This window comes from Aristolochia californica, unplaced genomic scaffold, assembly GCF_029961685.1.
Source record: "Aristolochia californica isolate CCGP_79_NKW_82.1479 unplaced genomic scaffold, dmAriCali1.0.hap1 SCAF_14, whole genome shotgun sequence".
NCBI classification, from domain to species: Eukaryota; Viridiplantae; Streptophyta; class Magnoliopsida; order Piperales; family Aristolochiaceae; genus Aristolochia; species Aristolochia californica.
In genome coordinates this window covers 4,058,396-4,073,521 of record NW_027181815.1, presented here as the reverse complement: position 1 = coordinate 4,073,521, position 15,126 = coordinate 4,058,396, and the positions used below count along the sequence as shown (strand labels likewise).

The 15,126-nt window shown below is 38.3% G+C and overlaps 1 protein-coding gene and 1 long non-coding RNA gene across 2 annotated transcripts; one reads left to right on the top strand and one right to left on the bottom strand.

Moving 5' to 3' along the window:
- Positions 1 to 992: 992 nt before the first annotated feature.
- LOC137949502 (uncharacterized) lies at positions 993 to 3,402 on the top strand. Its single transcript, XR_011111865.1, has 4 exons — positions 993 to 1,069; positions 2,498 to 2,578; positions 2,714 to 2,836; positions 2,992 to 3,402. It is a non-coding gene; the product is annotated as an uncharacterized lncRNA (long non-coding RNA).
- A 1,419-nt stretch (positions 3,403 to 4,821) lies between these two features.
- LOC137950069 (aberrant root formation protein 4) lies at positions 4,822 to 15,108 on the bottom strand. The gene is made up of 14 exons (XM_068796425.1): positions 14,849 to 15,108; positions 14,577 to 14,753; positions 14,347 to 14,496; positions 13,431 to 13,503; positions 10,130 to 10,308; positions 9,989 to 10,048; positions 9,689 to 9,836; positions 9,550 to 9,609; positions 9,165 to 9,427; positions 9,009 to 9,080; positions 7,932 to 8,009; positions 7,651 to 7,854; positions 6,235 to 6,286; positions 4,822 to 5,150 (listed from the first exon to the last, which is right to left on the bottom strand). The coding sequence occupies exons 1-14, from the start codon at positions 14,951 to 14,953 to the stop codon at positions 4,942 to 4,944; spliced, it is 1,830 nt and encodes a 609-aa protein (XP_068652526.1). The 5' UTR covers positions 14,954 to 15,108; the 3' UTR covers positions 4,822 to 4,941.
- Between the last annotated feature and the right edge of the window lie 18 nt (positions 15,109 to 15,126).

Here is a 15,126-nt window from a genome sequence, read left to right as displayed (position 1 = left end):
TTTTATATTTTTTAAATAAAAAATTATCTTAAATCTATAATATAAGGTGTTAATATGATGAGAATATGATTTTTAATTAATATATATACTTATTTTATATTTTATTACTATAAATAGAAGGTAATAAAACAAGTACCAACAAATTAGATTTTTAAAAACTAAAATAATTTTAGATTACAAAATATTTATTACCATAGGAAAATATTTTTAAAATAATTAATATTGAAATTTAATATTTTTTATTATAATAAATAGAGGGCAATGAAATGTTTACTAACAAATAAGATTTTTAAAACCTAAAATTAATATTTTTTAAATTACAAAAGAACTTAAATAAAAAAAGAAAGATGTAATGACGTGGTGACGTATTTGTCGACGTGGATGATGACGCGTCATTAGTTCCTAATGGTGATGATGACATGTTATGATGACGGGTGGACATGTAAGCTGTCACGTTTTTTTGGGCTGTACAGTTGTGCTGTTGACCGGTCAATGTTTCGGTAATTTTAAAATTAAGTTTGAAAATTAGTAATTTTCATAAATATTTTTTTTTCAAATTTGTTGTTTAGTGAAATTCCTTTAAATATTTCTTCCAACGTCAGAGCACCGGTGTTTTGTTTTCCACCTGGTTTCCCTTCAGCTTTTCTTCCTCTTCAGACCCGATAGAGCGAGCGAGAGACGGCTTTCCTTGTTTCTCTATTTTATTGCTTTGCTTCGCCTGCTCCCTTTCTTTCTCGCTTTATTTTTTCTCTCTCTCGCGCTGGGCTGCGACATGGTGGACAACAAAAGCGAAGACGATGTGCTAGGGGCTGCGGAGGCGCTGGTGCAGATCTCGTCGGGAGGGAGCTACCCGTCGATGCTGCCGGCACCTCCGCAGAGGTGGGGTCAGCATCGGTCACGCTCCAGGCAGATTACTCTCGCGGGGATCCTCCAGGCGAAGTTGGAGGATCCGGAGACCCGAGGCAGTCCCAAGTCCACGCTCATCTGGAACTGCGCCACTTCCTCGAGCAACGACTGCGTAGAAGTTTGTGAAACCTCCAACCGTCGGCCTGCCAAAAGTAAAACCAAGGTAAACTCTCCATTCTTAACCCTAAATGTTGTATTTCTTGGATGTCAAGTTATCCATCCATCTCTCCGATGAATTCTACTGAACGGCAACAGTTCAGTTTTTTTCCTGATTCGGCGGAAGGTTCTTCTTCTCTTAATTATTTTTTTAAACTTTTTTATTTCTCTCCTGTCGTCACTTCTTCTGATTCCGAGTTCTAACCGGTTTCTCTTTTCAGGAAAACGCAACTAATTTCTTTATTCTTTATTGTTTTTCCAAAATTTTCTACTTAAATTGGGACTAGGGGAGCCCCTTCTGGTACCTATCATCTGCCCTATTTATTCAACCATGACAAAACTACCCTGGCTCTTCCCCCTTCAAACTCCCCCTGAACTGCACCACCTCCAGGGACTTTTCCGTCCTTTGGGAAAAAGAATTTAGGGCAAGCACTCTCAAAACCCAGTTAGGGTAAGTTTCGTGAAATGACGAAAACACCCCGAGTCGGTTAGCCTAAAGTGGCTCAAATCCGATAGATCACAGGAACTTTCCTTGTTCGTTTATGAAAATGGATTCTGTTGGATCCTCGGGGGGAGGGGGGGGGGGGGGGGGGGGGGGGGTCCCTCTGAGATTGGAAAGAAAGACCCCCTTCGCATTCGGGGTCTTTCTTATTCAATCTCAGGGGTATTTCCGTCAAATAATGGACATTAATGCCACTAGGAGTTACTATCGGCTTTAATGTCGTCGCATAAATAATATATTTATTACGAATAAAAAAATATCTCTCGTTTTGGGCGGCGTGGGTTCTGGGGGTTGTGTTGGCGGTACGATTCGTCCTCGCTTTGGGTCCGCCTTTTTCTCCGCGTTTTTTTTTTTTTTTTTTTTTCCGGAAACAGTTTTTCGGTTGGAAAATATTTTTGCTGACGTGGAGCTGCTACGTCGGGTGATTTCGCACTTTACGACCCTATCTCTATCTCGATTCTCTTTGGCGGCCTTCAAAGTGTCGATATCGTCGGTAGTCACGTCTCAGCCTCGATGGTAGTTTTTGTAATTTATAGCAAAACATGTGGCATTCTTTTGAATTGCTTGTGGAAAAAGCAACGGCAGTGCCACTATTATGGATAACGGATCGCTTTGGGTTGGGGAAGCGTGGGGCCCTGTAACGGGTGAGGAGGCGTTGTTTTAGGGCGTTATCATCTGGACAAATCCCCATGAGTGTCGGAAAAGGTGGGGCTCGGTCACCGGACCGTCGAATGGTGGACGCGTCTCCGTTGTCACCTTGCCTGCAGCTTTGATGGGGTTGGTGACCGACTGGCATAAAGCCTGTGAAATGAAAACTAATCGTGAAGGGAATTTTTGAAATACCGTGGAAACTAATTAACTTCTAATGAATGATGAATCCTATCTCTTCGGCACTTTTGAGGAGTTTGATTTGATTTCACTGTGGGTTTTCAGGTTGCAGCAGCGGAGGAGAAACCCTGTACGTTACCTTCTACGTCGACGTCGTCGCCCCGCAGGAGAGTTAAGAGGAAAAAGGTAAAGGAGTAGGCTGCTGTTTCGTGTCCTTTTTCAAATTTTTTTTTTAATGTGGCTAAATTATTATTTAACCGTTTTGTAAAAGAACGATCAATGGAGTGGATTAACGGATGATTTTGCTTAAATTTAATGCAGACTGCGGACGAACTCAGGGAGGAGGAGAGATCTCTGCTTTCTGCTAATATGTGTTTGAAGGAGGAAATCGAGAAGATGCTGAAAAATATAGGGGAGCTTCGAACAACGAAGGAGACTTTGAAGGTGACCCATTTATCCTGAATTTTGATTTCTGCTACTCTTCTATTTAAGGTCATTGTGTTTAGGTGAATTTTGCAGTAGAAAGCTGCACCGTTTTGCATTTGGAAATTTTAACTTTTCATCTGAGAAACTGACATTTGCTTGGTTGTTATTTGCAGTTGAAGATGCAGGAGAGGATGGAAAAGGAGAGTGAGAAGGTGGAGTGCGCGTCAGATGTGATGGAACCAACCTCAAAGAGGCTACTGTTACCGGATCTAAACGAACCCTTTGCACAACAAGAAGCACTGTATGAAATGTGAGCTGACGGGGAGGAGGGGGATAGTGTTGTAGAGGACGATAGCAGCAGAGAATTATTTGAGAGGGATGGAAGTGTACATAGATCAAAGGCCAGTGAGTCCCGCTGACTGATTATAAAAGGGGGTGGGGAGTAAGGGGAGCTCAATTTGAGCAATTTTTTGTATTTGTTGCTTTCCACAGTTCTACTTATCCTGATCATAATAGGGATTGGTTTTGGAACAGTAGTCAATAATGTTGTGATATTTTTCTCAACTGTTTTTTGTCTTAGTTCTTCTTAATTCCTTCAGGATTTTGTTTACCAGGAAAGTGATTTTGTTGTTTACCAGTCAATAAAGTTGTCCTATTTATCTCAAGTGTATGAATAATTTTAGTTCGTTGTTCCTTTCGGATATTGTTTACCAGCAAAAGGTGATTTTATTTTTTTTCTTTGCCTCCTGGAGAAATAAAAAGGATGAATACTATATGATTACATAAATAAATAGGTGAACAAGTGTTTTTAAGAATTGCATCTTAACAAAGACGTCTGCTTCTCACGACACAATCTTTTTTGCAAGTTTATAGAGATCTAAACAATGTCAGCAGTCGTCGTTTGCCACCAGCTAGATTCAAGTTAGCTTCGTTTACTCCTCTTCCAGGTTCTTTTGAATAATCTATCTGTTCCTGACGTCCGAATGGATTTCATGCAGCATGCGAATAGAAGAAGCGTGGCAGTGGACAGGTTTTAGCGAGTGAAGAACGAGAGTGGCTGCAATACCAAGGTCGTCCAAATACGAAAACCGGCTGCCTCTGGACCCCCTCCAGCTTCGTCTCTTCTCCCTCATTCACCGCACGGAGATCAGTTCAAACGTGAAGGAGAGAACCGAGGAGAGAGAGAGTGAAGGACATGGTAGAAGAGGAAGCATTTTCGGTGCGTCTTCGAAGGCTGTAGAGGCACCTGCACGTTGAGTAAGAAGTCCCATGCAACGATAAGGTCTTGTACAAGGTCCACAAGTCGTGGAGCGAGGGTTGCCTAGTCATGACTGCTGCCCGTTCTCTTCATTCGCCGCCGCCGTCTTCACCGGGGAATGCGGCTGCAGGACCGTCTCCCAACACGGAGAGGATATCTCGAAGAAGGAAAAAGGTGTTGTTTGAAAGATGGGGATTTTTTTCTCTTCTTTGTCCTTCTCATTCGAATTCGTGATTGTTTTCCGGGTCTTTGTCATCTCATGCGTTTGATGTGTCAGTTGCATTGCGCCTTGTGCCTGTTTTTCAGCCTGGGTTGGGGGCTTTATGCTTTTACTTGTTTACTATTCAGCTTCTGTTTTGGACATATTATCTGTTTTCTGTACTTGGAAAAGGGTAATTTTTTTGTTTCTCAGATAGAGCTGATGGCTGATAATTTTTCATTGACTTGAAAATCAAAGAGTTATATTATGATTATCATCTTTTCATGTGGGAGACACAGATTATAATGAACAATCGTACTAAATTTCGAACATAATTTTTTGTTAGGGCATCCACCAATTCATGTTTCTATTTGGTTGGTCGGAACTTGAAACCCGTTCCAACTCTCTCCATAAATAAGAACCACTGAGCCTAGAAAATAAAAATTTGAAACTCTCCCTTGCACGTTACTTTACAAATTGTTATACACTTTTTTGTTTAAAGAGTGTTTTACTCTTAACCATGGTAACTGCACACTTCATGCATTTGTTGGACTCGAGAAACAAGACCAAAAATAACATTCTTTGCGTACGTTGCACTGTTTTGACAAGACGAAACATAAATATGGACCAAAGTAAGAATGTATATTATGCTCAAGGTCGCAGCTGTTACAGTCTCTCTTCAACCAATTCGATACAATGATATAGTACTAGCTGAACGGGATTTATACCACATATTGTGAACATCGCGGCTTCAGTCTGATCGTCTCTGTGCTCAGCTTCTATACCTGATACGAGGGAACGGAGGGGTAGAAGCCACTCATGGAAAGCTTTCTGCAGCTTGTCCTTCGAAAGCACTCCTGTTCTGTTTGTTTTACCTGTAGTCCATAAAAACGCAGCCATTTGTTAAAAGGTACAGGATCCACCTCCCCTACATTAAAAGGTAAAATAGCTTAAATACCACAAAATCAAAATATATGGACATCACATGCACCAAGCAATTGTTTCCCAGATACTATTCAAAAGCAATACTGTGCCTAAGGAAGCTCTTTTTGTCTAACACCAACACTAGCATGAGGATTGACAGGCTACAACATTTCAAACAGCTTACTTCTAGATTCTCACAGAGGTTGACAATAATACTGAGAAGGGGCATTGACATGTAAATAAATTAAAGTGACTTACAAGTGCTCTAAGAACAAAATTCTGTACTAATTTTTTTTAGAAAATTTTACTTATTTAAGTAGTATCTCAACTAACAAGACACAACTAATTTTTAGTACATAATAACAGTAAGTTTTTCTTTAGTTTGCCACAGCCTATTACCATATTATTGTTCACTCGTCTACACGGATTAGAGAGAGAGAGAGAGAGATCCGACGGGAAGAAAATACATAGGAGTTCATTTATTTCCAAAAAGAGAGAAAGAAGTACAATAATTTGATGACATACATTTGCTGAGGTTAACATAGTTTGGACAATTCTCTGATGATATTGACAGTGATGAGTGATAATTTTCCTAATTGTTTGCAAACCACTTAAACTCCGAGGACATGGTAGTAAAACAGGCAACTGACATTCACATTGAGGCCTCTCATGTACTTAGTCCCCCAAAGTAAGACAAGATGCCCAATTCATTCACGTCTTAAGTACTTCAGTTCCATTGCTCGGCTTACTTTTTGCTATTTGAACAGCAAAGGTATAAATGAACTAAGCAGTACAAAAAAGAGCGAAGCAATTGGTACGAGAATTTTTAATATGAGAATGGAGTCATGTTTTGGGGTCAGCCAATTCTTTGGTTGACTCTTGCTAAGGAAGGGATTTCTTTCCAATCCCTCATTGTAAGGGATCCCTTTCCCCCCTATTTTCTCGCTGTTTGCCCTCCAATGCTCTTGCTAAAAAAAAAGAGAAATTCTAATATCCTTCATAAGCATAAGAAAATTGCTATGATTGAGGGATTACCAGATGACTCCATGATCAACAGAAACCTGTACAAGTTCAGAGCGGACAAAACCTGAAATACATTGTGATTAAGTCAGCAGACGTAAAATGCACACATAAAGAACAGACATGTGATTGACGTAAAATGCACACATAAAGAATAGACACATCAACTACAATCACATAATCGAAGTAACAAAATCATCTAACCGGAAACACTCATGAGCCTCAACCTTTCAATATTCAAACCGCAAAGCAAGATTATTATTATCAAGTCACAAACCTTCACCAGTAACAAATTGTTGATAAGGATCGGGCAATAAACCCATAACAGTTAACATCAGCTTATTGTCCAGCAATACTAAGCAATTAGTTTTTTTATAGTAAAGTTAAGAGATATAACATACACAACTGTTAATGCACAGAATTTGGTGGAAATCTGTTTTTTAACATTAGAAACCCATGAACTGAGATCATGAGCAGAACTATGAAAGGAACTCATGGCCTAAAACAGAGATCGGTATGTGGATGTTGATAATAGATTTAGACACAATGTTTTCAGAACATTGGGACCATTGAGGACCCATGACCACACAGCTTGACCGTATAAATTTCTGGTGGAGAACAAAAATATCAGATTTACCCCACAGCATTACATTTAAACCATAAAACACAAAATAAAATGATTTTTTTCATGTTTTTGGTCAAAGTTGACAACATGATTTTTAACAATACGTGTGTTTATGCACGCAATAACATCAAATGTTATGCATGCAATAACATTATTAGTTTAGTTATTTTCTTTAATTTATTTTATTTTATTTCAGTTTTAGGTTACAAGGGTATTTTAGGAATATTTTATTTATAGGGGTATTTTTAGAATATTTTACTGTAAACCCTAACCGGGTAAACCCTATTTAAGGGATAAGAGTAATGAGAAACATAAACATTGAGTATTGAAGTTAATTTAGAGTAAGCTTAGAGTAAACAGGTCGGATTCTCCCTTTGAGATCCAGGTCGAGCTTCCTTCAAAGCTCAATCATCCCATTCCTATTCATCGTCATCGTCTTCTTCATGTGTCAGATCTGGGACCGTAACAACGTGCTTCCAGTATACTAACAAATCAAGGACAACAACTCTGCCAATTGATTAAGAGGACCTGACAATCTGCTTTCAAGAACAATTTGTGTTGTCAAGAATGATGTGAGCTAATAAACAGAGAGCAATTTGATGAGTATGATCGATGGATGAGTGGCAGGAGTGCAAACAAATGCCAAGCAGCCTGCGAATTAAAATTGTTCTGCCCTAGTAGTTTTCTGAAAATTTCTGATTGGCAGCAGTCTCTCTTGTGCTTCTCCTTTTCTCTATCAATAAATAGAAATCTTATCTTTCTTACCAATAACTGAAAAGTTCATATGGTGTAGAGAACATAATTACCGGTTCACTCTGCTCGGGAAGAGAAGGTGGACCACCCTTTGGAGGCTTCAAGATAAACTCAACCAACTCAAGAGCATTTGATCTCCAAAATGAAGGCAGCTGATTATTATTTTCAACTCCTTCTGTCCTCATGATTTCTGATGAAATATTTTGAGAATTTTCCATGATGATTTCCTCCTTGACAAGATCCATGAGAATCGCACTCTGCAAAGATGGACACTTATTTCCTTTAAACTGAAAAGGTAACCATGGATATAAGATAACTCTTTCAGTGGTTGTACCATCGAGGGGGAGTTACTGTTAGTAATTAGAGCTTTCAACACATGAAACCTCTGCTCAGATGGAATATCTCGAAGTACCTGAATGTCATCGAATATGTCAACAAAGATAAATCAATAAAGAATGGCATGATCAACAATCATATACCAGAAAAAAATGAAATATGACTTTCATACAACAACATGGATAGCAGTTATGCTGCAATCAAGCCATAATTTAATTTTGTAAATATTCGTTCATCTGGATGACTAGCTAATTACAATACTCAGGATAGAGTTCCTTCTAGAGCTCCACTCCTTTGGAGCATTAGCCACCGAAAGTCAACACCTTGCACTGCCTTAGATTTTTTTATTTAAAGACACTCTTTTTTTAAAAATCCTGTAATTATGAGTTTGGAAAAATGTCCAACAAAAAAAAGAGTTTGAAAAATGTCTTTTAATTCTGGCCGGATATTTTGGGATTACCTGTACTCCACATTGACATGGTATTAGAGCAAGGCATTAGTTCTATTGGGCCTAGTTTGTGCCCCACCTAATCGTACCTTGTTCATATTGTTCACATCTCAAGCCATTGTTTGTTTGTTCAAACCTAAATGTGAGGGGACTGCAAGTGGGAATAATCCACATGAGTTAATTTAAAAAAAAAAATCCTGCAATTATTAGTTGGAAAAAGGTTTTCAAACTTTAGTTAATTAATTCAGGATAGACCTGGACCCCACTTTGACAATATTGAAACCCTTTTTCTCCTAACATGCAGGGAATTAATTTGTTCATACCCTTCTTTAATGTTTCTATGGATCACAAATTTTCATAATGGCAGGTAGCAAGTATTATATGAATGTACGAGAGAAGGTGCTTAAAGCTATTGATAAAAAAGTAAACATTACCTTGCATTACTTTCTTTTTACACTACAGCTTACTACATATTTACCAAAAGAAATATAAATGCCATTATTCTCCCTCTGGGCAAATAGTAACAGCAAAATAAAAAACTGAAACAGAACTATTTGTAATTTTCAAACATTTCAAACAAGATGTATTGTGTAATTATGATATGCAGGAAGTACTTAGGATGCTTACTAGCTTCAGCGCTGAAAAAGCTCTTTTTCTCAACATGGCATCTGAAGCATAAATCATGATCCTTTGAAGGCCCTGGATAATATTTTTAAGCTCAGGAAAAGAAGATACACTAAAAAAGAAGAAGAAGAAGAAAGGTTGGAGTAGGTAAATGGTTACCTGCAGGGCAGAGAAAAGACTAGGGATGTACACTGAGCAATCCACATCACTATCTTGGGAGAGTTTTCCATCCATAAACAACAACAGTAACTTAACACCTTCGCTTTTTATTTGCCATGGATGATTGACAGAGGTCAATATATAACTTAACATGCGTATTGCTTGCCATCTTTTAATCTGGTTGCTTTGAAGTTTACGTTTTAGAGACTCCAAATCCTCCCCAGCAGTTTTAGCCACCTCATCAGAAATTTGGCCCCAAATCACTACAAGAACATTAAGCACAAGGGAAAGACATTATTCAGTAATTGAAAACATTGGAAAAAATGCTTTCACAAAAAAAGAACAAAAAGGAAATCAAATTATGTTTAGAAAAGATTGTTACTACCTGCAAGGGATGCTCCATGTTTGACAAAAGAAAAGCAATTTATGAAGTCATCGTCACCCTCTACATTGCCACCAAGAATCAGATACACATTTTCAACTGCATGAATGAAGTGCTGCGAAGATAGGTAATACTATTTTACCTCCAAGAACCATTTCAGTAAGTCTTTCAACATCAGATCCAGTTATAAGGCCAAAATAAGATAACCCGCATGTGGGAAGGAATTTTGACAATTCTAACCAAAAGGTAGTACAACTAGATATAGCTGACTTTTCGCTAGTTATAAGAGCCTGGACATCAAAAGGAGTTGGAGAACTATAAGAGAAAGAAAATTAAGTAAATACTCACTAAAATGATAATGAAAAAACACATGTGAAATCTCAATTTAAGACAAGTATCACAGATTTATTGAAATGGAAGTATCACATAGACAAGGGCCAACCATGGTTTGTAAAACATAAAGGCCAAGGAGGGCATGGAGCTGCTCCTTTTTTCCTCCCACCTGTCACAGTAGAAATGCATAAATAAAAGAATAGAAATTGATTTCCACAGATATTTTTAAAGAAAGAAAGACAGCACAAACCAAGTCTTGGGCAACAGCTTGTATGGAATAGGCAATGCTAATTGCTTTGCTAATCAAATCTCCCAAAGGGACTTCATCTTTGTCATCCAACTCTCCTAACATGAGCATTACAACGTTGAGAATCACAGGGGTTGCTGCCTTTACTTGCTCAAAGTGACGCCTACGAATGCCAACAAATACTGAAGAAGAACGAAAAATAACTAAGCCATCTGCTCAAGCATTTAATAATGGAAAGTCGGATATTTTTTATGCGAAATTTAGTATCGCAGCGTTGTGGAGGTTCAATCCCAGGCCACCTGTCAGCTATCTAGCTGGCCGTTGGCTAGGGATTGAACCTCCCTAACAGATAAACATCAGAAATGGTATGCTCATTGTGTTTGATGTTCATTTCAAACATAGCCATGAATCTCAATAAAAATACTTTAGTATTTTACTGACTTCAGATCTATTAACTAATTAAGCACATCATCCCACATGAACACAAGCTTCATTTTCAACTCAAGGGTTTTTTAATCTTTTTTTAATAAAAGAGTTTTTTAATCTGATTATAAATTTTGAGTCTTCAGTTGACCAATAAGATGAGAAAATATGAAACAATATTTACAGGTTTTTATTACATGAATTGTCCTTTTAAACTGTAGAAAACAAAAAGCACTATAATGTGTAAATAAAGGTACTTCTAAAAAAAAGTATAAATAAGGTCTGATCAAACAGTACAAACAATATGCAACTTCTGAGGAAATTTTGACTGCTGGAGTTCTAAAGGGCAAGTGAAGCTACCATATTTATTCCTAGACTTCAAAAGACCAAACAGCACAAGACCCAAGAATTTATCTAATAACATTTCTTCCTTAGTATTTTTTTTATGAAATGTAATTTTATTAAGAGAACAAAAGGAGAAGCTAACTCCTTACAACAAGAGATTGCGAGGCTCCTTCCATGGCTAAAACATCAGCCACAAAATTTGTTGATCTCGGAATGAAAGACCAAAAACAGTCAAATAAATAGACAATATCCATAATTTCAAAAAAGGCGTCCCAATGGTGCCACGGAAGCGCAGAGGAATTCTCACACCAACCAATCACCACCTTGGAGTCTCCTTCAATTAGGATGGGCCCGGAGCAATGATCGCGGAAAACACGGAGCCCATTAAGTAGGCTTTGAAGCTCGGCCATTGTGGAGTCCGCTACCAAGAGGGCCGGAGAAGGAGACGATCTGGTTCCCAAGAGAATCACGAATCACGCCACCAAAACCCTCTAAGTCAGGGTTACTGAAAGAAGATCCGTCAAAGTTCAACTTAAGGACACCAGCAGGTGGCGGGGTCCGCTCAGAAATAATTGGGGGCTTCGAAGAAGTGTGGAGCTAGGCAAGACACCAACAATTATTTCTAATGGAAGATCCCGAGAAGGAGGCGAAGGCTTTTCGAGAGTGAAGCCAAGTAGCAATATTGCTTGAGATGGTTTCAATGACTCTATCTTAAGTGTTGAACATGACATTGAATCTCCTTTGATTACGCTCTAGCCAAATGCCCCAAGGGATGAATGCGGAGAGGGTAGAGATCATCAATTTTCCAAGAGCAGGGACAGGGATCCCTGCAAGCATTCGGCAGGCGGCGGCCAAGTCTTCTGGGAAGCAGAGATGGAGCCCAATTCGGCTAATACTCAATGTCCAAATCTCCCAAGAGAAAAGACACAAGAGAAGCAGGTGGCTAACAATTTCTTCATTGGCATTGCAAAAGGGCAAATGGGGTCAACCCCTAGCTGGCAACGAATATTCTGAGATTATTAGCTGAGAGAATCTTGTTGTGGCATGCACTCCACATTTCTTCCTCACTTGAATGGCAGAACTAAGCATTTGTAGTTGAGTATTAACAACAGCCTACTCTATGCAACTATAAAACACAAATTTTACATTTAATTCCAGACCATAACTTTTACTTCACAAAAATAACAGAAAAAAGCATTTGTACCCCTTTTAATCCCTGCTAAGCATTAAATGATGGCAATGACATAATGCCCCTCCAGGAGATGGTTTCCCACTCTTCCTTAAGGGTAAATAGGACCTCAGGATACTGTGTTTTCATAAAATTCTTTGATTCTTTCAACGAAGGGTAGAAAGGAGGTTAAATGATGAGCTGAAAAATGAAAAAAAAAAAGAGGTACGAGTGAATAGAGGGAAAAGGTATTCTGTGTCTAGAAGCCCAGAGTATATGTTTGAATAAATCCTCTATCTATTGCAGGTTGAGGGCTCCTCCTTCCCCTTGTCTGCTCAACAATGGAACAACCACCACCTTCCATTGTTATCTTCTAATGAATAGATACACAAAATCATTCAATTAGGAAGTCAACCTCCAAAGTCCCACACTTCTAAATTCTCAACAGTCCCTCTCACAATGGGAATGGAAAGAATTCAGAAGCAAGAAATAGAGAATCAAAAGAAGATGATGAAGAAAGGAAGAGGAAGAGAAGATCAATAAGAAGAAAGAGAAAGTTTCAACAAAGGTTTGTGGAAAACAGTCAACTTCCATTGACTTCTCTACTAATAAACTTAAGGGCTCATTTCAAAAAAATAAAATCAACTTAAGGGCAGATAAATTTCTCAGACCCAAGATTTGGAATAAGTTGTTCTCTTTTATTTTATTTTGTATATAATTTTCTTGTCATTGGGATTGTTACAAGGCCTTCATCCAAAATTATCCACATGTAAGAGTTATAAAGAGGGCCCACATGTGAGGGAAAGTGTTAAAAATAGTCCCATGTGGATTCACGACTAAAGATATCCCATGCTTATTACATGGGAAAAGGCCTCCTAATTTTGGCTACTTATTTTGGATGGACTTAGAGATCCAACTTTAACAACTTCTTTTTCTCCCTCCTGTCAAATTGCTCAATATGGAACATCGAGAATATCTATGTAAAGGCAATCTATAACTAGCTAGTGCACATGAGAACAGAGAATTATTTCTGACAAGGTAGGATATACAATATTGGTAGACAGTTGTCACTAACATCTATTTCCTTCTTCTTGATGTGTTATATATGAGAACTTATCCCAGTTGTATGTGTAATGAGTATGAGAATGCGTATCTGAACAATAGATGAGAAAAACAATACAGAACACATTATGGCTCCTACACTTGTATCCCTTGAAACTACCACCAAAACAAAAATACTTGCTTCAGATTTAGACTGATCTTCAACAAAAGGACTTTATGAACATATCCTCGCATGCAATATTACAACATTTAGCCGTCCTGACATTTTTTTTTTTTTTTTTGTCAAATGATTTAGCTTACACATACCTTTAGAGATCCCACCGAAGATAGAAACATAGCAAATGGGGGACCTGAACACCTCAGCAAGGGAAGCTAGTGCCTGGTCCAATCCAATACTATAAGCTAAATATTTCACATAAATACCAAAAAAAGCATTAAAATTTTGACATAAGCAGTAACCTTGAAGAAAACAGAGAAAGCAAGGGGATAACTATATATGTACTCATTATTCATAGACAACTTTATTTTTGGCTTAGAACATCATCATGATGCATTAAGAAAGAATCCTTATCGGAGGAAAACGGATAAAAATGATCATCTTTGGCAAGATAGTTACCCTTTGTAGTCCAATGCTTTAAATAACAAATATTTAAAAGAAAATATATTAAATCAAACTCCCTAGAATCACCACAATCTTGCAGTGTCTATATCCCCAAATCCTTATTGCTCTCTGAACTCCCCCCCCCCAACAAAACCACCAACCCGCCCAAATAAATCTCTGTTATAGATAACTTAAAAAAGGTAGTGATTTCCTCTCCTTTACGTCATGCTTGCATCTTGCAATGTTCACCCTTAAGTCAACTTAAGTGGCCACCCCACTAAAGCTCTATGTTCATAGATTAAAGTTCACAAAAAATAAACAATATTTTTTAGTGGCAAAAAGTACAAGAAAAACCACTAACAGTTCTACACACGATCAAATTATACTTAAATACTGGATTTGCTTGGACTGTTTAGATAATCTTGGATTTGTATTTTCTTTTAAATGCATTCATCAAATATCAGCAAATCCTTCATGAACTAGTAATGCAAATCATTAAAGATCATTGAGAAATTTAAATATCTTGAATATATGTTTTACAACCCTAAATCGCCAATGATTCTGCTGAATTCCATTCCAAGCGATAAATTAAAAGCTTAAGAGTTGCTCGAACAAGGTTACCTCACAAAAAATTGACAGTATGTCTCTCGGATTACACCTTGTAGCCAGGCATTCAATGATGCTATTAACGAGTTCTTGGCATTTGTCAGTCACAGCAGCAAATTTCGCTACCTCCCTAGGCAGCTCGAATGAAACAGCATCAACAACTGCCTTCAGTAAAATTTCGTAATTATGAGAAAGGATCAGAGAAGGACTGGATAAAGAAGAAATGGAAGGAAAGCGGAAAGAACCTGGTCCAAGGAAGGGGAATTAATAAAATTCTCAATCTCCACCAGCACGTCTACAATATTTTCTTTCCAAACCGGGTTTTCGGGATCCGAAAGAGCGGTATGTGTTATGGAACTGAGAAGAGCAGCCAAGCTGGCCACCGCGGTGGTAGAATCTAGAAAATCTCCCGATTCAACCGACTGGACACCAAAAAGCAGGAAATTACAAAAAGTATGAGATTTTGAAGAGAATATCAACAAAGCCTTAGAAGGAGTATAAGCTAACAAATCATCACCTTGCAGCAATTAGCTAGGGTCTGTTGAAGGCGCGCTATGAGAGCAGAGTGATCGCTGAGTTCTAGCGAGAGGCTCGTTTCTTCTTTGGTTCCAACGATCGACATAGCTGCATTCAAGTTACCTTATTACTTTCAGCACTCCTTTTTCACGTCGCCCGGCGAATTCAGATAGCCTTCGCGCCGAGTGCAGCTGTCGAGAGGAGCCAAATGCAAACTGCAGATCAAGGAACTCTCCAGTCTTCACAGTCGTCCCTGGAGAGGAGAACCACTAGACACGG

What these genes read in the sequence shown, in the direction of transcription:
- LOC137950069 (XM_068796425.1), bottom strand. Translation starts at nt 14,953, where the DNA reads ATGTCGATCGTTGGAACCAAAGAAGAAACGAGCCTCTCGCTAGAACTC. An exon ending in TACTGAAATGGTTCTTGGAG is followed by an intron (nt 9,610 to 9,688) that starts GTAAAATAGTAT and finishes GTGGCAATGTAG; the next exon opens with AGGGTGACGATGACTTCATA. An exon ending in GTCTTTTCTCTGCCCTGCAG is followed by an intron (nt 9,081 to 9,164) that starts GTAACCATTTAC and finishes AATATTATCCAG; the next exon opens with GGCCTTCAAAGGATCATGAT.